General features: G+C 35.9%; 1 protein-coding gene across 1 annotated transcript in view; it reads left to right on the top strand.

Moving 5' to 3' along the window:
• The window catches only part of LOC149284097 (glutamate receptor ionotropic, delta-2-like), a 425,155-nt gene that overhangs the window by 216,281 nt on the left and 184,929 nt on the right, over positions 1-23,945 (top strand). The window contains exons 5-6 of the mRNA XM_089497148.1: positions 5,260-5,313; positions 12,665-12,838. Coding sequence (XP_089353274.1) covers positions 5,260-5,313; positions 12,665-12,838 — 228 coding nt within the window. The remainder of the gene's footprint in view (positions 1-5,259; positions 5,314-12,664; positions 12,839-23,945) is intronic.

Here is a 23,945-nt window from a genome sequence, read left to right as displayed (position 1 = left end):
ATAGGAATACTGGGAAATTCCTAGGGGCCAAGATGAGGCGAGTGCAACTGCCAGCTGTAGGGATCCATGGCGTTGGGTCAGTTGACGAGATGGCTGCTCTCTGGTGGTTCTCCATTAAAGGAAGGGAGGGACCAGCTCTACCTTGGACAAATGTGGTAGTACTGAGCGTCAGCATCATCAGTCTATATATCTTCAATCACCCAAACACATATTACATCTTCAGTTCCTTTAATGTCAATGCATGCATGTTATTTTAGCATGTATGCTACACGTTAATTTAAATCCAACCATAAACTTAGAATTTTGCTATATATTGAAATCATTCCTTGTTTAAATAATACTACCATTATAGACTGTTAATATTTCTGAGAAATAGTGCCACTTTGCTACTGAGTGGCAGAAGTCTGTGAATAGAGAGGTAGCCAGCTACCATTGTATATTGACCCCAGGCAACGACAGCAGGTGAAACTTGTGTCAACTGTTCTTTCTGACAGTCTGTCTCAAGTACATTACAGTCTGACAGAAGGTGCCGTTGGACATGTTTGTACTAGCTTAGCTGCTGCATAATGTAATTACGGCTACACTGGAAATATTGATATATTTAAACCTCTGTAGCAAAATAAATCCTATTACCATAGCATCTCCCATGTCCTCTGTAGAACATAATTCATTATGTGTAGACCTCCTATTGCATGGTGTCATCCAATGGGTATTGCCATTTTTGAGGAGAAATGGGCACTAAGATTATTTGTACAATTGTGTGAAAATTAGAGAACTTGCCTAAACACCACTTGCCTATAACACTGGCTCTGATGAAGATATACATCATCACAATGAAAGTGAGAGCGTTGTTGTAGCATTTGTATACATTTGTATTTGTACATTACACCTACAGTGAGTGTGCGCACATGAACATGAATAAACATGAATGTAAGCATCAAGTAGAAAAACTTAACGAGGTTGTTATAAATAATAACACATAATTATGATGTTTATAACGGCAGCGTGTGCAGGCCGACTATGTTGATTGCGGCAGGTCATAAGGGGAGAGTGACAGCTCCTTTGCTGCATTACAGGGTGTAGAACATCCTATTGGAAAACTGGGATCCCTAGTTGGCCACTGCTCAATCAGTGATCTCCCTTGTAACTAGCCTATTTAGAATACAATCGATCAGACCTCTGTAATGTCTCTTTCCATATGCCATGAATCCTTTTGAGGCAGAGTGCCGGGATAAGAAGCGATGTCTGGGCACTTTGTCAGAGGTTATCCAAGGAAGAGACCTTGTTTGAGGCTTGTCCTGATGATGGCTGAATGGGCTGCCTTGGGTCATACCTAGAGAAAAGACCCCCATAAATACACTACTGGAAAAAATTACCTGTTAACGTATCTTTGTCATTGTTATACTATCCCAATCAGGTAATTATCATCCTATTGACTTGGTTTGCATTTTGTCTACACAGAAATTTTAGAAAAAATAAAGAGGCGTACATCTGATTCCAATGTACTATTTCAAAGGTTGTTTTAATTCCCTTACACGTCAGTTGACAGTTTTATCATTTCTGCATGACTGCACATTACATTTTTATAAAATTATTTGTACAGTAGGTTAACCACATACATTATAATTAGTTAAGCATTATACTGTTAGTAATGAACATCAGTATGCTGCAGCACAACGCCTCCACGTGGTGCAACATTTGTCGACAGTGAAGCTGCGAATTATCGTATCATAGATCCTTGCAGGAATGAATGGGGAGCCCAGCATTACACATTGGTGTAAGTTGTCTGGCAAGACACAATTAGAAAAAAGGACGATGGGGGATAATTTGAGGTCATAGTTTATTTTTTACCAACTGTAATGTTAATAATAGCGCTATAGTGGTCAGGGCCACCATCACAAATGTTGGGACCCAGTACAGACGTAGAGGTTTTCTTTAATGTTTGTACAGAGAATTGCCGTCTGATGAGATAAGAGAAGCTTATGAATTGCTCTAAACCTGTGTGAAACGGGTCAGATTGTAGTTTAAATAATTGCTGTATTTGTGGCAATCGAGGTCAATTTTGTACGAAAGCATTAGTGTTGGTTTCCTTTGGGCTCTGTGTTTTGGTTTTTCCTTTGACCTACATGAAAAGAATAGCTCATATTAAGGATAATGACATTATACTCCTAAGCAAGAACAAATGTGTAACGAGAGATTTTCCTTAAGCTTGAAAAACGATGGGTAAGAGTTAAATCCTCACTTCATAAATTTGCACAGAGAATAAAACAACTCTGCAAATTAAAGTTTACTTAGTAAAAATAATTGTAATAAACTCCCTAACGGCAATGTTGTTAATTAATGGTCCGAGCAGATACTCAAAGTATTAAAAATGACTTTTTAGCACTAACAGCTTTGCTTTTGCTACTGCATCCTAATATGTCAATATGTGACAAATATTTGATGAAGAAAGATTACCTACCATAGAATTTGGAAGTCTAATCACTGCTGCAACATAGTAGGAAACATCTGTAACAATCTTTTTTTCCGAAAGACTGTATATTTGTTTGCATTAGCAAGAGAGACGGATACGCACAATAATTCATTTATCCTAATTACTGCTAATCAATAACGATCATCAGGATATCTCAAACAGAATACAGGAGATGTGATTACTTGTCAGCTCCTACCGAGCAAAGGCATTCTGGAGAGACAGTAAACTCCTACAGTTACTAATGTTATGCCTACAGAGACTTTCCATGCATTCAGTGCTTAAAATAAATAGTTATATTGTGTATCCTCAAGGGTAATTACAACATATGGATATTAACAGGGAATGCCAACTGGGTATAATTAAAGCAGCAACCTAATACATAACATAAATGAATATATATATATATATATATATATATATATATATCCCATGGTGCATGAATTGTCAAAGTGATTGACAATTGTCCTCAGATCATACCTTGAGAAATGGAATTATCTATTAACCTACAATCCCAGGAAAACGTATGTTTAAACCATGGAAGAAGTGTGTTATATAAATGTGACTTGGAGGCACACAGTCTGCTTTAACAAGCCTATGTCTTATGAGGACATTTTAAACCTTTTTTTTTTTCCCCAACATAGCAGCATCCAACAATTTTCCAGAGAAAAATTATAGAGACAGGTTGTTCACTTAAACACTCATTTGCGGATCTGTTCTGCACAGAAAGATTTTAATACAATCCCGGTTCTGTAATGAAATCATTACAGTGTTGTGGAGGACTGAGATATCTTAATGGAAAATACTTTATTAAATGGATTTAAACCATGCATTCTCTCCGTGTGTGATGTCAAAATGCTAAGTTCAGTAGTGCAGACACATTCAAAGATGGGAATCCGTGTAAAATCAGTACAGGGCTTAAAACTGATGTCTCTCGCATTTTAGTTTTCATATCTTGCCATCTTGGACTCCGCAAAAAAAGTCTGATTTCCATAAACCACAATAGAAATGATGTAATTTTTAGACTTAATGCCGCCCACTATATTTTTAAAAGGCTTGCCACAATGTTAACTCCTTAAGGACAATGGGCGGCCCCTAAACCCATTGAAAACAATGCATTTTAACCCCTTAATGACAATGCACTTTGTCATTAAGGGGTTAAACAAGTTTGATTTTAAACTCAACAAGCAGATTTGTAAATGCTAAATGCACGGTATAGCTTCCTTCTTTCAATAACTACACGCACCCAGCATAAAGGTTTGTATATTTGTATATTTCACCTGTGAAATGTGTGGAAAAAAAATCAAAACCAGTGTTGTCAAATTTTAACTTTCGCATATGCTAAACAGTTTATGAACCCATGAAGCCAAATCACAAGCTCAAGAGTTTATTATAGTTTGCAAAAATGAAATTGGCTGTTATAGACAGAAAATATATTTACCATTTATGTCTTGACGTCTTGGCACTTGTTCCAAATTAAATATAGACCGGCTTGCTTGTTTTGAGTTACTCAGCCTTGTAACTTGGATAGTTCTTAATCCAACAGCTTTCAAAATTTAACATAAATGCCTTGTTATTGCTGCATAATAAGATTTGTTATGAATACATATTATACTGTTTTACTTACTAATGAATTCTACATTTAGGATTACAAAATGTATCCAAGTGTTTTAGTAATAATGTGGCTGTTCTATCATAAACAAAAAGTATTTCCAAAAAGAATGTGTTTATGTATTTTATAGATTCAACATTCTATATCTCTTCCCTTAATCTAGTTTAATATTTATGGCTGGCTGAATTGCTGCCATGGTAATATTTAATGGGTGTCATTTTTGAACTTCTAAGATAGCTTCAATATTTTGTTCAAATTTTCTAAAAAGTCAAAGAAATTTGTAAATGTTAATATATTTAAATATATTTAATATTTTTATTTCATATTTTTATAATTGAAATATATTTTAAAATATATATGCTTAGGATTTTTGAAATGTTAATATATTAAAATATGTTTTTTAATGATTTCAATATATTTTAAAATGTATGTTTAGGAATATTTCAATCTATTTCACTAACATTCTAACACGGAACATTTAATTAGCCATCAGGTTACAGTCAAATCTTTTAGTCTTGTAAGGTACTTCAGAAGCTTGGAGCATAAAATAGCATACTTCCAAACTCATAGCATGGCTGAAAGGAGCCTTGATAGTTCTTGAAAATCCAATGGTTATTAGGCGATAACAAGCATCAACACATTTGGTAGAAAGTTAAACAAACAAATGGGTGAGGATTTTGGAAAACTAAGGACCAGTTTTTTATATGTTCCTTTTGGCTTTAGTAATAATTTACCTTCACTAGAACTACTTAAAATACATTGAAAACCAGCTGTAAAACAGATGCTAAAAGAATGTGATGGTTAGACCTAGGCTCATGGCCACTTTGACCATTGTAGGAGATTGAAGAAGAGCTACATGAAATTATCCATCCCTGGTAAAATAATATGTAATGTATTGTGAAATAGCACGTTTATAAATGTGCCATATTAAGTAATCATTGAGATGCTTAATATCTTATTTTCTATTGAATGAAACAGTGTCTTTTCTGGTTTTGTAAATACATGTCCAATTAATAAATAAATACTTAAAAAAAAAAAAAAAATCACATTTAAGGTTACATGTATTCTACTTGATGGCTAACTTGAAAGTCCAGCCCCATCCTTACAAGTTTTGTGTCTGATTTAATACACCGTTTGTTCTGTGTATGCTGACTCACACTGATTGTTTCCTTTGCAGGTCGTGGAGACTAATTTGGTTGCCTTTGACTGTCACTGGATCATTATAAATGAGGTAATTGGCATCCTAATGTTATTGTAAGATGATGATCCTATTTGCATAAAGACAGGGCATATTCAAATTGATTTTGACTTTGCCAGGCAAGTTGTATTGCTAGTTTAGGCATTGTGACAGAGAAGTTGACCAATAAATTAAATTGAAATACTTCAAAACCTCTTTGTACATTAAAATTATATTAGAAAACCTTCCCACCTGGGAAGAATTGCAAAGAGCCTAAAAAGAGGCATTATTTTTGTCATAAGTGACTTAGTTATTCCTTTTATTTTTACAGAATCATTGAGATTTTAAAGAGACTTTTCTTTTGCAGAAACTTATCTTTTACGCTTTTTAGCATGAACATGAAATGCCATATACATGCCCTGGAATTTATTAAAAATCAGTAATTAAAGATGACCATAAAAAAGGCTAATGCTAACCTGTACGTTTTTGGTTTTTTTTGTTATCGTATGTATAGCTCTTTATAATAACCATTTTGGTGGTTAAAGTTGTATTTTTTATTTGCTCCAGGTTTTTTATTCAACTTTTTACAATACATGAATTCAACTTTTTACAATACACAAATGCATATATTTCCACACAGTATTTTCATGTTAATAAAAGATAATACAGTATAGATGCCATTTTAGCCTTTAAAACTAAGAAAGACACAATAGAAATTCATTGCTTCATAACTCAAAAACCTATCTTGCCTATACTAACACTATTCAAACACATAGTATCATCATCTCCATGTATTATATGTTATTAACCATGTGCTCATGGGGTGGGACAATATTATTAATAGTTTATTGCTACCCCTCTTCTGCGCTCAAACTAAATACACAATGCACATTATGCTTAAAGTACTCATCTTCCTCTGGGGCTTCCAATTTTAGACTGTATGTATTAAAAGTTAATGTTTCTTAGAATTGTTTACTCTTCTCAAGTAAAGTCTAGTGCTTAGTGACTTTGGGATTAAATTCCATGATTAGGTACCAATCAATAGTGCTCAGTTAATTTAACACATGTAAACTGCATATAAATATGCCAGTTGGAAGGCCTATTCACTAAACAGCGAGTGCATCCAAGTTGGAGTGAAAGGCAAGCTATTGCCAAATCACGTTTGCATTTGCGCTCTCATGTAGTGCACTTGACTCTTATATAACTGGACTGCTGGAGAACTGAGTTCATGTAAGATGGAAAAGCAAACTTAGAATTTATTAAACCACAAGTTCCATCTGTGAGTTGGAATTTACTTTCAACTCATAAATGTAATTTTGCAAGCTTAGGAGGGTGTGAGTTTCTGCCTCCCCCAACAGAAAAGGGAAATAAATTGAAAACATGTAATGGGGTCCCATGGAACCACTGGGGGCTGATGATTGCTGGCCCTCCCATGCTGTGTGATAAGGGGTAATTAACTAATTAACATGGCATGAATAGTAATATAGAGACAGCATGAGGCGAGTCAAGAATATTAAGCAAAAAAGATAGAGGTTTTGATGAGAGGCTTCTATAGTCATTAGTATTTCCATGGACATTCTGCTTAACACAAGCTTTTCGGTTAGCCAGAATTAGAGGAAGCCTCTCAGAAAGCCAGACTCTGCTTTATATAATGCTAAAAGTCCCTGTATCATACCCCAGTGCTCTGCTCATATGTATGAGGGGGTTAAAGTGTCTTTAGATTCTCCAGGTAGGGGCAGTTGAAATCTGATGCACTCCTTTGGTGCCAGGGGGTGGACAGTAACTTTCACTATCCGGCTCCTTAGGACTTAGAAGAAAACACATTTAACACTTTTCATGGCATCCATCAATGATCATGGAAGCCTTTTGACCAAGGAAAGAGACCACTCCAAAATAAAAACAGTAATCCCCAAAACAAAGGAAAAAATACAATCCTATCTTTACCCAATGGTAGTGGATTCTCAAATGGCATTTGTATGTGTGCGCCCATCAGTATACTCCATTGGTTAGAAAATGCATTGTATCCATCCTTGTCATTCAAGTTGCATGCTCTCAACTGCAACTTGCAAAATAAAAAAAATCATTTTAAGCCCTATATCTGGTAAGTAAAATAGCACCTTTCAGAAACATTTTGCAGAAGAAAAAAAACAATAATATAGGAACAATAAGCAGAGCTTTGTTTATAATACTTTGTATGCTGCTTTCATTTAAAATCAGTTATAAAGAATATAATATTATGAACGCTGAAATTGTTGATCTAATATTTTCTTGAAAGTGAAGTGTTATTAAAATATTTTCAAGCTCCTTTTGGAACATATTGGCTCAGCTGTGTAGTGAGTGGAAACAGTTGGATGTTTTTGGCATCAGCTTTATAGACTGAAAATACTTAAAAATTTAGGAATGCAACACCCTCAGGGACAACAACAATTGTGCAGCATTTCTCAGGAATGTACGAATGAATGACAATATTAAGAAAATAATTAGATTTCAATACAAATAGCAACAAATACCTTTACAACTTTTATAGCATCATACGTAGGTTGGGTGTACATAGGATATGAGTTTGTTTTTAAAGAATAAGTAAGAAATGCTTATTTCTTCAGGATGTTTTTGCACCCTCTACCCTCTCAGCCTTCCACTAACTCACTCTCTCCCTCACCCTCTCTCACCCCCTTTTTTCCATAATCACAGCCTCAACTTTCTTTCTAGCTGCTCACACAGTGGTGTAGATTAAAAAATGTATGCAAAAAAAAATAAAAAAAAAATATAGTTTTATATTGCTCATCTGCCTCACCCAGAAGCTGATCACAGACACAGGATATGACCTGATGATATTCAATCAATGAACACAGCAATATAACTATTACCTATCAACTTTAGACAGGTGTGGGCAGAAGATGCCAGAGAAGATAGGAATTTCATTTATAATCACAAGGGGCAAAGCTATGCATTGAAGCTAGCATCACCCCCCCCCCCCCCATGTTAAGAGCTCTGCATTTAGAAATATAGATAAACTCTTCATAAGGACCATATGGTGCTTCCAGATGAATTCACTTCTGTCTGGTTATGTAAACATAATGTTGTTTATGTTAAATGTTCACAGCTAGAAGCTTCACATAAATTATATGACTGCCTTCTTCATGATATTAGCCTTCTTCTTATGTCATTGCATTAAGGGGGGCTTCTCCACCTTGTCACTGTTACACAGAATTACACATAATCACTACGGCACAAACTACAAACAGACACAGGACAAACACATCTCCAAATAGCTTCCGTCTTAAGACAACGGTAGGTCATTAAGAAAGTGTCACAATATAAAAAGTATTGAGTTCTGTCATAGATCAATAAAGCGTCTAAATACCTTGTCTAGACTGTGGATAGTGCTCAATTTAAGTACTTCCTGGTAACAGTATTTACGATCACCATTAACCATATGACTTAGACAAGTATTAAAGTCTGCAGAGTGCTACTTGGCACCCTCTTAATGTTTGGTAAATTTCCCTGTTATACGTAACTGCTCCCTATTTGTAGCAAGCAAATAGAAACATATAATTTTTGTAACCGTGCCAAGTTATATAGAATAGTGCAAAACTTTCAGTGCTACTCTAACACTTTTTCTGACAAGTCTAGTTGAAAACCCATATGTTTTCCCAAAGGTGGAGGTTTTGTGTCTTAATGAAGCCGCCGTTTACTTCACCGGCTCCTCATGGATGTTAAGCTTACATAATGTTAGTGTCAGCTGTGATAAGAGTGTGCGTAGGCACCATAAAATGCACACTGGGTATCAAAAGAGATTGAAATGCAGAACAGGTGCTTAATTTGCAACATTAAGTATACCTCTTAACTTTCTAAATGAGATGAACCAGAGACTCTTCACGTATTAACCCTCAGAGTCTATCACAAAGATTCTGTAGTGATTAGCTGATGGTGGTGAACAAATAGTTCTAATACTGTCCCTTGTTCTTAAAAGTATCCTGTATTCAAGCATGGATTTCAGTCGTGATATACTCCTGAGACAAGCATCAGCAGAGATACTCATATTTCACTAAATCAGAGTAGAATACCGTATGAAGAAGTCGACTCCAGACTGCGTGGCCCTCGGAATCTGACCATTCACCCTGGAACCTCTAACAATAATTATTGTACCTTAAAGGATTTGTCCCAGTTCCTTAATATGCTAATGATGTCCTGTTTCTCCCTTTTCTGAACATCATATTGGCTTTCCTGCATTATCCGAACCATGATAACATGATCTGTGAAGATAAAATGTTCTAAAGGAGGCTGCTCGAGTAAACAGAATGCTGCATACAGCAATGCCCTTTCCAAGGATGTGAAAAAAAAAGAATTTTCAGGATAAGACCCCAGTGACCACAAAACCTCTATCCACTGGCATTATTGCACAACTAAAACACAGCAAAACAAGGCTTTAAAAACAACCATAGTTTTTAAAGCCAACAAGGGTTCACCAATGTAAATCCAAGCAAAATAATAATTCCAGAAAAACATATTACTTATCACACTTATTACATATTACACATTTATCAATATCATATTTAACGGTAATTCATTCAAAAACTCAGCTATTTCTAATTCTCCTTAAACATTGAATTATACAATACATAGGCCCAGCTTAACCCTTTACGTTGGACAGACCTGCTAGTTTTGGTCCTTTGTAATGAATGGTAAAATGAGAAAGTTAAACCACAATTGTCCTACACATTCTCATGCCAACTCTCCATTTAGTGAATAAATCCAATGGAGTGTATTATCAAATCTGTCCTGCAGATTTTTATAGGTTGTATTTTCTTTTTTAATAGCTCTAAGTTTTAGACATTAAAGCGCTGATCATTAAAATGCTCCTGAATAGTACATGCAAAGTATTTCTGTTGATGATCCTCAAATGTGCATTACCAACAAGATGAAATAGTCTATAATGAACCTGAAAAGGGATCATGCTCCTCAAAGTTCATAGTTCTTCATTACAACCATGGGTGATGACTTTCTGAATAAATTAACCAGAATCAAGTGGTGTGTTGTTCATCTACACTGACCTTCTCCTTGAGTGCTGTGATTATAAAAAATGAGTTGTTAGAATAAAATTAACTGTGTTCTTCCTGGCTTCTGATTGTCTTTTTTAAAAAAAGGTGTTTAGAACTGACCCATATTTTGTCCTAAAAAAAAGACCTTTTCCTGTTTTTCTTTTTGGTTAGACTGAGATGGAGCAAGCTAAAAAAGACAGCATTTTATGCTGAGAAAAACCATTATCTATGGTACATTAAGGATTAATCGAGCAGAAATGCAGGATATTACACTGGACACAGTAGATGCCAGGTGTTATTTTGTTTGTAGAAAATCTATATTTAATACGCAGCATAAATGACAAATGAAAGGAAGAAATAATGTTCTTTGAGGAAAAGATTAAAGAGGTTTAGTGCAGTCAAAGGAACAGATAAAACTCTTAATAAAAAATCTCAGCCTTTCTGATATGAAAGAATTGTGGCCTTTAACGTGCACCATTGTCCATCAACAGCCTTTAAGAATTTGGTCTAACGGGGTTTATAGGTTTGTACTCTAGACAGAGTTCGTTAAATGTGACTACCTAGAACAGAAAATGTTTTCAGAGGTAAGCCTTCGGCCTTTTTTTTTGGCCCACTGAGCTTGGAGTTGAAATACATTGATTTACAGCATAGATACAGTTGCATTTAGTGCGTTATTAGCATAATTATTTATTGTTATATTTGTATCATTTGTTCTAAATTACTCAATTAAACGTATAGGATTAGGTGTCCCTTAGAGATTTGATTGCTCAATATTAGTCAAGATCATTTTTAAAGTTGGCTGCAGAAATAAAATCCTGTGGGTTTTTTTCCAATAAAGTAGACTTTTGCAGAGGAATTGACCAGATATTTGCACATCTAGCTCCCTGACTTTGCTATTCATTAAAAACAGCCAATGCCAGTGAGCTATTTCTGCAGGAATAGCTGACCCTATAAAATGCATTTATTGTTTTTTGGGTGGTCCCTCCTCAAAGATTCATATAACTCAAAATAATTGCTAAAATTTAAATTTGTGCAAATCTAAATGCACAATTCTATTGAACCTACACATTTGTAAACTGAGATTTTGCTTGTCATTTATTCATTTTTTTTCTTCATTATTATGTTACAGTACATTAAGTTAAGTCTTATTTTCACTAAGAAAGACAGGCAGGGAAGAAGTAATCTGATTTGTTGAACATTGATATCTTGTTTCCTTTGCCCATTTTGTGACATCAAAACTACAATGTTGCTGTAGTAGCATATTTTGGCTTAGGCTGATGGTACTGTAGGGGCAGCTCCTCTCTAGAAGAAGTGGGGCAGAACTCCAGTGAACCCAGATCTCTCCTGTAACAGGCCCAGTTATAATATGGAGTTATGTGCTTTACTGGCATAGCCTTTATAGTATGATTTATCCCTACTGCTTATCTGTAAGAGGCGGAGTGCTGGGTTATAATGTCATATCCTGAAGCACAGAGGTAAGTGGAGGCCGGGATGCTGCCTTGTGTCAAGTCTAGGGTAGCCCCCAACCAAAATATGTTTAAGTGGTTTGACTTTGAAGCCATCGATGGAATAGCTTTTTAAACATTATTTCTATTTGTCAGTTCAGTATGCTAGCAACCCAGTACCGACAGGTGCGACCACAGTGCATAAAACGCTCACTGTGCCTAAGAGAACAGTGCTGCTACCATTTGTATTTCTTAGAAAATCAATATAATTCACAATGGCATTCACAACATGGTTGGCCCCAAGACGCCAATGAATCGAACATGCATACAGGTTTTCAAGATCATTACTCAATAGAAAACCAGAAAGAGCAAGAGTATAACAGATGTACTCTAGTGAGATTGAGATGCATTTTTTTTATGATAAACGGTAACTTTTTATTTGTTTTATGTAAAAAGATATTTAATAAAGTGATGCATCGTAAACCATTTAATTTCATTAATACATCCCTGAACATATCTATGCCTGCATACTGTGTTCTGTAATTATTTTACTTTATAAATCCTTTTCATTGTGTGTTTAAATTGGTTTGTAAATACGATACTGTGAATTGTAATTTATGTAAATCTATAGTTTGGGGCTTTTTTCATTAGATAGCTGTATGATTTTAAATCATTGTTGCTTCTATTATGTAGTATCATTACACTTAAAACTAAGAGAGGTGTTAGCTTCTCTCAGGGAGCTCTTTAAAATCTTTATATAAATAATAAGGAACTCTTAGAGAAAGTAAAACGACAAGTTTTACTTGTTATGGACTTATGATGAATGACTTAATCACAGAAATGTAATAACTGGAGATTAACTCTGTTTTTGGTTCTGTATGGTTTTTTTTTAATATGTTTTCCTTTTCTAAATAACAGGAGATAAACGATTTGGATGTGCAGGAACTTGTCAGAAGGTCAATCGGAAGGTTAACAATTATTCGGCAAACCTTTCCTGTCCCTCAGAATGTGAGCCAGCGCTGTTACCGTGGTAACCACAGAATTTCTACATCAATCTGTGACCCAAAGGACCCGTTTTCCCAGAACATGGAGGTATAAGGTTTAACTAGATCGTTCAGTGAAACATTTGCATTGTAGAGTTTTTGCTTGGCATGAAAAATATTTTTTCTCATACAGAGTAGAAAAACTAAAAGTAAAGTTAAGAGATTGTTTTATATAAAATAGGTTAACACTAAAAACACTATAAAAATAATATGTTTAGATGTATTTAATGAAACCAGCCGCTGAACAAAGTGCGGGACTCAAGGGAGTATTGAGTAGTTCACATCTACAGTAGGTAGCTATAGAATAGGGGCATATCATTTTTGTTCAAATGATAATATTTATACTGTTACCATATGCTGTGACATACAGTTATCAGACATGATTGTCAATCAAAGCCTCTTCGAAATCTCTGCACAAGCTGATGGATGAGACAAGAATGAAACTCTAGATTGTAAGCTTGCGGTTTGTCTTAGTCTGTCAATTCTTGTCTTGTCATATCCCTTGAATTTATGTATTGTATTAAGCGCTGCGTAAACTGTTGGCGCTATATAAATAAAGGATAATAATAATAATAATAATAATAATGAAACCCTTTAGATGTGTTGATAAGAGAGTATCTTATAAGCAGCAGAATATAAGAAGATCGTGGTTGATGAAAAGCAATGGGCAAACCTTTTGACCTGTTTACTACATTTTTTCACAAATAATAGCAGCATGTGCTCTTGAGCAGCCTCATAGTAATATATTATAAATACTAAGTGTGATGTGAATTTCTATTGAACATGCATTTTGGAAATACAGTTCCACCTTCTTACAATCATATTTAGTCATAAATATGTATAAATGAACTATGATATAATTATATGTGGGGAAAGGATGGGACTACAAGTGTTTTATGTGTTACCACTTATCCATCAACAGATACATCTAAACACACATACATTAATGTAATATATGTATTCATATATCTATCAATGACTTATTTGTTTGTCTCACTCTATTAACTTACACTTAGGCTGATAATAGATACAATAATACACTTATACTACATGCATTGGTATATGTACCATTTGGCTTATTCTCTTTATACTTATTTCCCTCTGTATATTCCACAGATTATGAGTTTCATCACAGGAAGCTCAAATTCACTCAAAATCAATAGAATTTACTAAAACACAATACCAGAATATCCAAGAACCCAAAGCATTTATTTTATGTTACACATTTTCCACAATACAACATGTTAGATTAAACCCCCAACATAACAACAATATATCAACAACACATATAAATACATATGTAAAATTGGAAATAATACATAAGCAATTTTCCAAAGTATAACAACCTCTAGACGTTCTATTTATTGGCATCATGAATAAAACTAATTTCTGAACATACAATGCTGTTATATAGGTACAGCCACTGGCCTGGGCTGCCTTCTTTACACCTCTGCGTATGGCAGCAAAAGTTTTTAGGCTGTAGAACACAATTTAGTCTGCATGTTCATTCCATGTAAAAGTTGCCAGTTTCTCAGCATTGTTCCATGTTTCCTACCTAGCATAAAAGGCTGGCGTTAGGTCACTAGGCTTCTGATGCAGTAGCCCCATGCCCCACCCTTGACCCTCATAAATACCCAAACTGACACACTCATAAATAAACACTTATGTTTGTGAATAAAATACAGTACAACAAAAGTGGCACACATCTATGTGGAGCATATAAAATATACTTCCCACTTATAAAAAGATTTCTACAAATGTCTTAACACAATCCCTGCTTAGAGGAACGTTGTTCACAGAGTCTTGGAAGTGGGAAGTATATTTTATATTCTTTTGTTGTACTGTATTGTATTTCCATTATGTTGTGAGCAGTGGTGAAGACTGTCTCTTTTGTGTGCTACACTCACCAAATATTTATTAAGTGGCTTTATTCACAAACCACATAAAATATTGCGCTTATCAGCACCCACCGTTATTTATCTATTTGACTTATGTTTGTGAGCTTATCCCCTCTATTTTCTTTTTAGCAGGGATGGGTTTTATAGTGGGAGAAAAACCAGGAGATCTGTGCTATGGGTGGTACAGACTTCTCCCACTGGCCCTTGTGATGATGTTCACCAGGTACTTCCTGGAGTGGAAGACTACTTTCCTTCCTTAACATAGATAAATTGAGAACATAGATAATGTGAAAAGATATAACTTTACCTACCCCACTAAAAGGGTATATGTCTGCAGTTTTCTATGAATTGTATATGAGGAGGATGTTACATTTGGTGAATTATACATTCTTATTTAAAATTAATCTGTGGGCATAATTATTACAACTGTTACTTTTCAACAAGAAAAGTAAATGCAAACAAATAATCATGAAGTTGATTTTTCTTCTTGAATTTATTTTGTTGAGAATTCTGGGTTTATTCTAAACAACAGCTGTTGTACTGAGTTACTAAATGAGTGTTAAATACCCCTACTCATACTGAGGCAATACATCAGCTCAGTGCAAATTTTCTGGTCACACCATGATTCAATTGTGCAAGGTGCAAAGAATCTTTTCTCAACAAAAAATATTGTTTAAAATATGAAATGTATAATCTGTGATACAGTGTAAATGTTTCATAAATATAGTAAAACTATCACAGCCACTGCTCTTATCATAAGTAAATTCATTTTCAGAAGACACAGTACTATACAAAAGTTTGGGAAGCAAATATGTAAAGTAAGAATGTATTAAAAACATTTTAATAGTTTATTATTATCATGAACAGAAGAAAAATCTAAATCAGATCACTATTTGGTGTGACCACAAGTTGTTTTCATCAATAAATCTTCTGGGTACACTTGCTCCTACTAGATAGATACTAGGTACTAGATTTTGTAGGCATATACTGTAGTTAGGTGTATGATTAAACCCCACGTGTGCTAATGATCATCAATTTAATATGTAGGTTGAAAAACAATCATTAACTGAAACAGAAACAACTGTGTAGGAGGAATAAAACTGGCTGAGGAACTGCCCAACTCGCTAACAGGTTTAATGTCAAAAGTCATAGACCATGGCAAGACTGAGCAGAGCTGCAAGATACAACATAATTATACTGCAATCTCTCCCAGGCAGACATGGGTGTTCTGTCAAATCTGTTTTAAAGAGGCAAAAGCAAACAGGAAATGGTGAGGACCATAGACGCAGTGGTCAGCCAAGGAAACTTAGTGTAGCAGATAAAAAACACATCATGTTTACTTCCTTTCATAATCGGAAGATGTTCAGCAGTACCATAAGCTCAGCATTGGCAGAAAAAAGTGGGACCCTGGTACACCCATCTATAATCCTGAGAAGTCTGGTCAGATGTGGTCTTCATGGAAGACTAGCTGCCAAATTACTCACAAAACACAGAAGCTGGGGTGCTTGAAAATGGCAGCAGGTTCTCTGGACTGATGAGTAAAAATCATGGTTTCCTTCAAAGAAAGTTGGGGATTTGGTCAGAATTGATGGCCTCATCAATACTGTTAAGTACAAGCAAATACTTGTACATCATGCAATACCATCATGCAGCATGACAACAACGCCAAACAAACAGTCATTAAGAACTACCTTCAGTGTAAAGACGAACAAGGAGTCCTGGATGTGATTTTATGGTCCCCGCAGAGCCCTGATCTTATCACCATCGAGTCTGTTGAGATCTGTCTGTAGTTAGTTCTGGAACAGTCTTTCTTAAAAAAAACTGTGCAAGTGTACCTAGAAGTATTGAAGATGTTTTGAAGGCAGGTAGTCACGTTGATTTGGTTTAGATTTTTCTTCTGTTCACTCACTTTAAATTTTCTCAAATTAGAAAAATAAACTATTAACATTTGCACTGTAATATATATTTATATATATATATATGTGTGTGTGTATGTGTGTGTGTGTGCAGACTAATCATGTGGAGGCTCAGATCTGTGCCTCAAATTGTATTATCATCATCAATCTAATGTATATAGTTCTCTTAAAACTGATGTGCATCTAATGTATATTATTTTTATTTATAAACACAATTATGTGGGTTATATTTGTATAGAAGTGTAAAATATTCTATTCCATGGACATCTATATACATGAAATTCCAGTAGCTTAGTTTTGCAGCTTAATACATGTTTTTCAGATATTTATATATAACAAAGCACATAGAATACTTACAGAAAAAAAAGTTGAGTCATAGTCAAGCATCTTTGGAAAATGTCTTTGCTATTAAAATAATGTAAAGTATTGCATGTTAATCATCTATAGTTATAGTATAGTATATAAAAATATGGTGGGAATGTTATTAATTAGTGATTAATATTAGCTACTGCAACAATGTAGGCATTTACAGTATAAAGCAGAAATTCTTTGCTGTGACCCTCAGAATACATAGCAGGGATAATCAAGCTCTCTTATAGTTTCTTCGAGTCATAGCAAGAATTGAGGCTGTGCATGCTGATTGTGGCCCCATATTTTAATCTTAATGTAATGGTGCAACTATGATGGCCCCAAACTTGATGTTTTACATAAGTCCAGATGACATCTTATTTTAGCTGTAAAGAAAGCAGGACAATATTATGTAATTTTTTTTTATACATATAGTTCTATATATATATTGAGAAAGCAAGCTTTCAATGTCTATATGCTTTTCACTTGATGTATTTCGACTATTTGAATGTCTTTCCCTATCGTACCTTTCCTATTATACGCAGGGGCGTACCTAGAGTATTTGGCACCTGGGGCAGATCCTGTATGTGGCACCCCCCCCAACACTTTAAAACTGCATAGCTTCTATGGTTATAAACTGGTGCAGACATTGAAGGTGGTACAGCATTACTGTTATCATTATATACTGAGGCAGACATTGACGGTGGTACAGCATAACACCTACCACTATATACTGAGGCAGACATTGACGGTGGTACAGCATTACACCTATCACTACATACTGAGGCAGACATTGATGGGGGTACAGCATAACACCTATCACTATATACTGAGGCCGACATTGACGGGGTACAGCATAACACCTAACACTATATACTGAGGCAGACATTGACGGTGGTACAGCGTAATCCCTATCACTATACATTGAGCCAGACACTGATAATAGTGCAGCATAACTGCTATCACTATATACTAACCCAAACATTGATGTGGTGTAGGCCTACCACTTCATTGTCTGGCTTAGGGATGCACTGAAATGAAAATTCTGGACTGAAACCGAAAATCCAGCATTTACCTGTCCGAAACCAAATATGACCCCCACCATAAAAAAAATCTCACACTTTTATTTAAAGTAAGTAACACAGCAAAATAGGACAAAAAATTAAATAACAATATTTATACCCAGATTCCAGCATGTACTCACTGACTTGGCATGATAGGAGTGTGATTGCTGTTAGCAATGATATATATATATATATATATATATATATATATATATATATATATATATATATATATATATATATATATATATATATATATATATATATATATATATATATATATATATATATAAATTGTTATTATTGTTGTTCACATGTGAACTCAGCACTGGAGGCATAGAATCAGACATACATGTATGGAAACATAGCAAGAGATAAAACTACAGGCATAGATCACAGGTTGCACAAAGCAAAGCCAGATCTGGCGTACACACTGCCCACATAGAACCTGACCAGCACCCAGATTACACACATAGGATTTACCATCTTTATCCCCAAACAGCCCAGCATGAGTCAACTTCGTCCCCAAACAGCCCGGCCTGTGCCATCTTTGTCCCATAAACACTCTGCCTGTGTCATCTTGGTCCCCAAGGCTCAAACATCCTACTTGTGCCATCTTTGCCTTTCCGCAAATCAATTTTACTTCTATCATACGCACAAACACTTTAACAGTCACTCACTAATTCACACTTTCATTCACATATTTAATTCACACAATCATTTATTCTCTCTCATTGACACAAATGTACACATTCATTAATGCATTCTCACCACCTCATTAATTATCTCCCTCATTCAGACAATTCATCCACACATTCATTCATTCTCTCACTCATTCTCACTATCTACCTTTCCCCCTTTTCTACCCCTTCTCACATCTACCCCCCTCTCCCTCCCTTCTTACTATCTACCCCCTCCTCACTATATAGCCCCCTCCCTCCTCACTATATAGCCCCCTCCCTCTTCACTATCTACCCTCCCTCCCCTCTATCTACCCCCTCTTCTCCCCACTATCTACCCCCCCTCCCCTCCCACTATCTACCCCCCCTCCCCTCCCACTATCTACCCCCCCTCCCCTCCCACTATCTACCCCCTTCCCCTCCCACTATCTACCCCCCTTCCCCTCCCACTATCTACCTCCCTCTCCCCCCACTATCTACCCCCCTCTCCCCCTCCCTCCCCACTATCTACCCCCCCTCTCCCCCTTTGTAGTTAAAGGTTTTTGTACTTACCTTCCTGCTCTGCCGCTGCTTCCTGCTCTGCCGCTGCTTCCTGCTCTGCCGCTGCGCTGCTTCACTGCTGACCGCAGAAATATTTCGGCGCTCAGCATGACATGCCTGCACCGCGACGGAGTTAGACGCCTCGCGAAGGAGACTGAGGGGTGCCAAGCGTTTGCTAGGCGCCCCTCTCTCTCTCCTCCGTGTAAAAAAAATAAATAAGTGACGAGGCTTCCGGGATCCGGGACATGTGGTCACCCTAGCCGGTGGCACCCCCCTGAGGAGCGGCACCAGGGGCGTACCTCCCCCCCCGCCCCCGCTAGGTACGCTACTGATTATACGTCTATAATAGGATAATGCAATAACAGACTGACAGCCTAGGGCTAATCCTTTATGCCTAACATCTCTAACAACAATATTGCAAACTGTTAAAAGCAACAGGCAACACGGATCCCAATGTTAAAATGAAATGTTGTAACTACTATATAATCATTGCTTATGAAATTCACAGAAGCGCTAGTTGGGAAACATTCTAAACCAAATCTGGAAAACTGTCAACATTCAAAAATGTATAAGCAGAAATACAGTAAACTAGTAAATGTTTACTGTATGTTTTAGGTATCATTTTCAAATATTTAAACCGTTCCAAGGATTTGTAAAAAATATATAAAAATTGCAATTTAATATTTTAAAAATACTGTATGTAGTTGAGATTCTGGAAAGTTACACGAACAATCTAAATATACATTACAGGCCAACTCAACTATTTTTCCAAGAGAAAGTCAGAGCTCTATTTACTAAAACAACTAGTGGGCAGTTGAGTTAAGGTTTATTGTGACTAACCACACTCATGCAAGGCCACATGCTCTCTCCATTTAATACTTGCAAATCCGCTCATATATTCAGTAACATACCAGTTTATTTCAAGTAAAGTGTGCACATTGCATGTCCTTACATTATACATTATACATTATGATACATTATACATTATCGCCTTGCAAATGTACATCAAAAGAGCAATTTTTATAAAGAACCAGTAAATTAAAAAATCTAAATTTGGATAATACATTGAGTCTAACTATACCAACATCACCCTCCATCCCATGTCCAGTGAGATAAGGAGGTTAAAATATAATTTAAAATCCCACACGAAGCACAGCGTCCATTGTATACCCCCATACCCAGTAGGATAGAGATTAAAGTATATTTAAGACCCTTGGAGCCCACCTACGGTCCCTGACCTGCCTTTAACCCCAGCTTTTGGTTTAATGTTGAATATATGACACTCTGCAGGATATCTGACCGCCTGCCGCTTCAGCTGGTCTACACATGCAGCACATTGTAGCTAGTTGGCAAGACCTGAATACCCAGAGGTTTAAGTAATGAGTAAGAGGAGACCAACATAGGTTAAACATGTAGCCATAAAAGTGGGCGTTTGCTAAAATAAAATTAAAATATTTTGTTGGACAAAAAAAAACTGTTTTACAAGAAACCATAACATTTGCAAGGATTTACATAATTATTAATTTCAACTACATCAATCACAAGAGTTAAAAGTTGTAACCTACTAAAAATCAGTGTTTAATATTTAATACCTATTCAAAATGTATAACATGTCCTCTTACTGTATAATAAATGACAGTAATGTAATCATACAACATTCACTTATTAATCGTATATTCCATTAACAAATGGAATATGAGCAGAATTAACATCATGAGAACCAGTATAAGCCTACACATCATTTCATTTGTCAGTAAGTCTTCTGCCATACATTATATTTATTTTTTGGGGTCTTTGCTCTAAAACGTGACTTGGAACAATAGCACTGAAATACAAAGTACTCAACTGCTCACTACACATTTACACACTATAGAAGCCGTTTCTATGGTAACAACCTATAAGTACCTGCTTTTGCATCACATGGCAATTGAGTTCCCAACAAATATTATGAATGAGACAAAGGGTTACCTGATTAAATAATTATTTCTGCAAATGGGCATTCAGCAGTAATATGCATTTAATTCTGCACTTAGTTAGAAACTGTTGCATTTATAAGGATATGCAAAATAATACATCTTAATAACTTTAAAATGATCTATTTGCTAAAAAGAAGAGATGCTCCTGCATACCCCCCTCATCCTATGTGCAGTGGAAGGAGAGGGGTTAAAATGTAATAAAACCTTGGGGATCACACAGTTCACCTATGCCCCTTAACCACTATCCCTTGCTATTTGCATAGGAGTTGGTTTAAGTAAAGTAAAACTTAAGCCAGCCAAGATCTGGGATCAGTCCCAAATTCTTCAAACAACAATGTTACTTGATCCTGCAGCAAAAGCACTGCTGCTCATTCAATGAGCTAGCTGCTATGAAGACTTTAGGCAAGTAAAAGGTGTGATGGGTATGAGAGTGAGGTGTAATATGTGAGATAGGTGTGAGAGACAGAGTGGGGTAGGATGGAGTATCTATGTTTTAGTGTATGTGAGAGGGAGTGTGCGTTTTTGTGTTTGTATGTGTGTGAGAGAGTTAGTTACTAGGAGGGCAAAGGACCAGGGGGTTAAGTATGTCAATAGAATAGAATCAAAACAAAAGAAATACACCCTTCTGATATCCTAGATTGAAAATTACTCAGGTGGGAGGGCATGGGTGCACCTTTTGGATTCCCGGGGTTATATAATTTCATTCTGCAGTCTTTTGCAAAACTGGACAATGTAAAATGCTCTGCATCATGTAAAACATTACATTGCTGCAAAAAAGTATTTGCCCCTTCCCAATTTCTTCTATGTTTGCATATATTGTCGCACTGTTTCTGTTTATCAAACTAATCTTAATACTAGATAAAGGTAACCCAAATAAACAGAAAATGCAGTTTTCAAATGATTCATGTATAGAAGGAAAAAGCTATCTAACCAATTAACCAAATTTAATTGATAACTGGGTTCAATTTCACTAGACACACCCAGGCATGATTACTGCCAGTCCAGTTGAATCTACTCATCAGTTAAGTCTAACCCATCTTGTAAAGTGAAGTAGATTAAAAGATCTAAAAAAAAACGCAGCACATGAAGCCACAAACTACAGAAATTCAAGAACAGATGAGAAAGGATGACAAAGCCATTTCTGAGGCTCTGGGACTTTAGTGAACCACAGTGAGAGCCATTATCTACAAATGTAGAAAACTTGGAACAGTATTGAACCTTCCCAGGAGTGGCTGGCCTTCCAAAATTAACCCAAGAATGCATCAACTCATCCTGGATGTCACACAAAAAAACCCAGGCTAACATGTACAGAACCGCAGGTCTCACTTACCTCAGTTAAGGTCAGTGTGCCCAATTCCCCAATAGGAAAGAGACTGAAAAAATGGCATCTGTGGAGAGTTGATAGGCAAAAACCACTACTGACAAAAAAGAACACAAAGGCTCCTCTTACATTTGCCAAAGAAACATCTTGCTGACCCCTCAAACCTTTGGGATAATATTCGGAGGACTGATGTCAAAAGTGGATATCTTTGGAAGACGGATACCATTACATCGAGAGTGAAGCGAAAGCAGTATATCAAAATAAGAAGATCGTAACAACAGTCAACAAAGCGGTGGTTGTAGTGTGATAATCTGAGGCTTTTTTTGCTGCTATGACCTGGCAATTTGTCATAAATGATGGAACCATGAATTCTGCTCTCTACCGGAAAATCCTAAATTTATGACCTAAAGTGCAGTTGAGTCTTGTAGCAAGACAATGATTGGAAGTACAGAAGTAAATCCACATCTGAAACAAAATGGAGCTTTTGGAGTGGCCTAGTCAAAGTCGTGACTTCAATCCGATTGAGATGCTGTGGTATCACCTTAAAAATGCGGCTGAATTAAAACAATTCTGTCAAGAAACGTTGATTTCTTCCACAGTGATGTAAAAGACTAATTCCCAATTGTCATGTGATTGAATTTGTTGCGCCCTAAACCTATTAAATAGTTGTGCCACTCTTGGCAGCAAATACTTTTTCACATAGTTATATAGGTTTTGGCAAATAAGCAAAAATAGAAGAAATCAGGAAGGGGGGAAATACTTTTTCGCAATACTGTATGTCATAATGCATTGTATTAAATGGAACAATAAGACGAAATGCAGCTATACAAGCGGAATCATAAAACTATATCAGGAGAATTGTCTCTGAGTGTCAGAACATTCACCTTTATAACCAACGTCAGCAGAATTTCCACTTTTTTTTGTAAGTGCTCTGATGTTTGAGAAAGCTTGCATAACAAAATGAAAGGGTCAATTATTCCCAGGTGAACTGCAAATAAAGAGAGATGTAGAGCAGAACAGTTCATAATTAATAGTCTATCTCTTAAACAATGAAAGGTTTAATGAACCCACTTCTTCTCATAGCACAATAAATAGGCTAGCTCATTCCTGTTGAGAGCAGTAAAAGTTATAAATCAGCTAGACATGTTCTGTGGAAAAAAAAGAAAAGCATTCTATTCCTATAAGTGTCATTGAAAAACTAAATGTGGCCAGGTGCTTTCACCCATTTATGTATCTAGTGCAAAGAACTTCAACATATCCATAGAACCTACAGACGGCCTGCTTACAAAACCAATTACAGCGAGGTTATGTAACGTGTATATAAGACGCCGAATCCTATCTGAAGTATTTTAATAAAATCTAAAATAAACTATTTCTGAGGTGAACGCAAACGGAGATGTATAACTAACCAAT

This window comes from Sceloporus occidentalis, unplaced genomic scaffold, assembly GCF_023333645.1.
Source record: "Sceloporus occidentalis isolate IW3139 unplaced genomic scaffold, rSceOcc1.0.p SCAF_99, whole genome shotgun sequence".
NCBI lineage: Eukaryota > Metazoa > Chordata > Lepidosauria > Squamata > Phrynosomatidae > Sceloporus > Sceloporus occidentalis.
The sequence above is the reverse complement of the archived record's forward strand: the minus strand, read 5'-3'. Positions and strand labels throughout refer to the sequence as shown.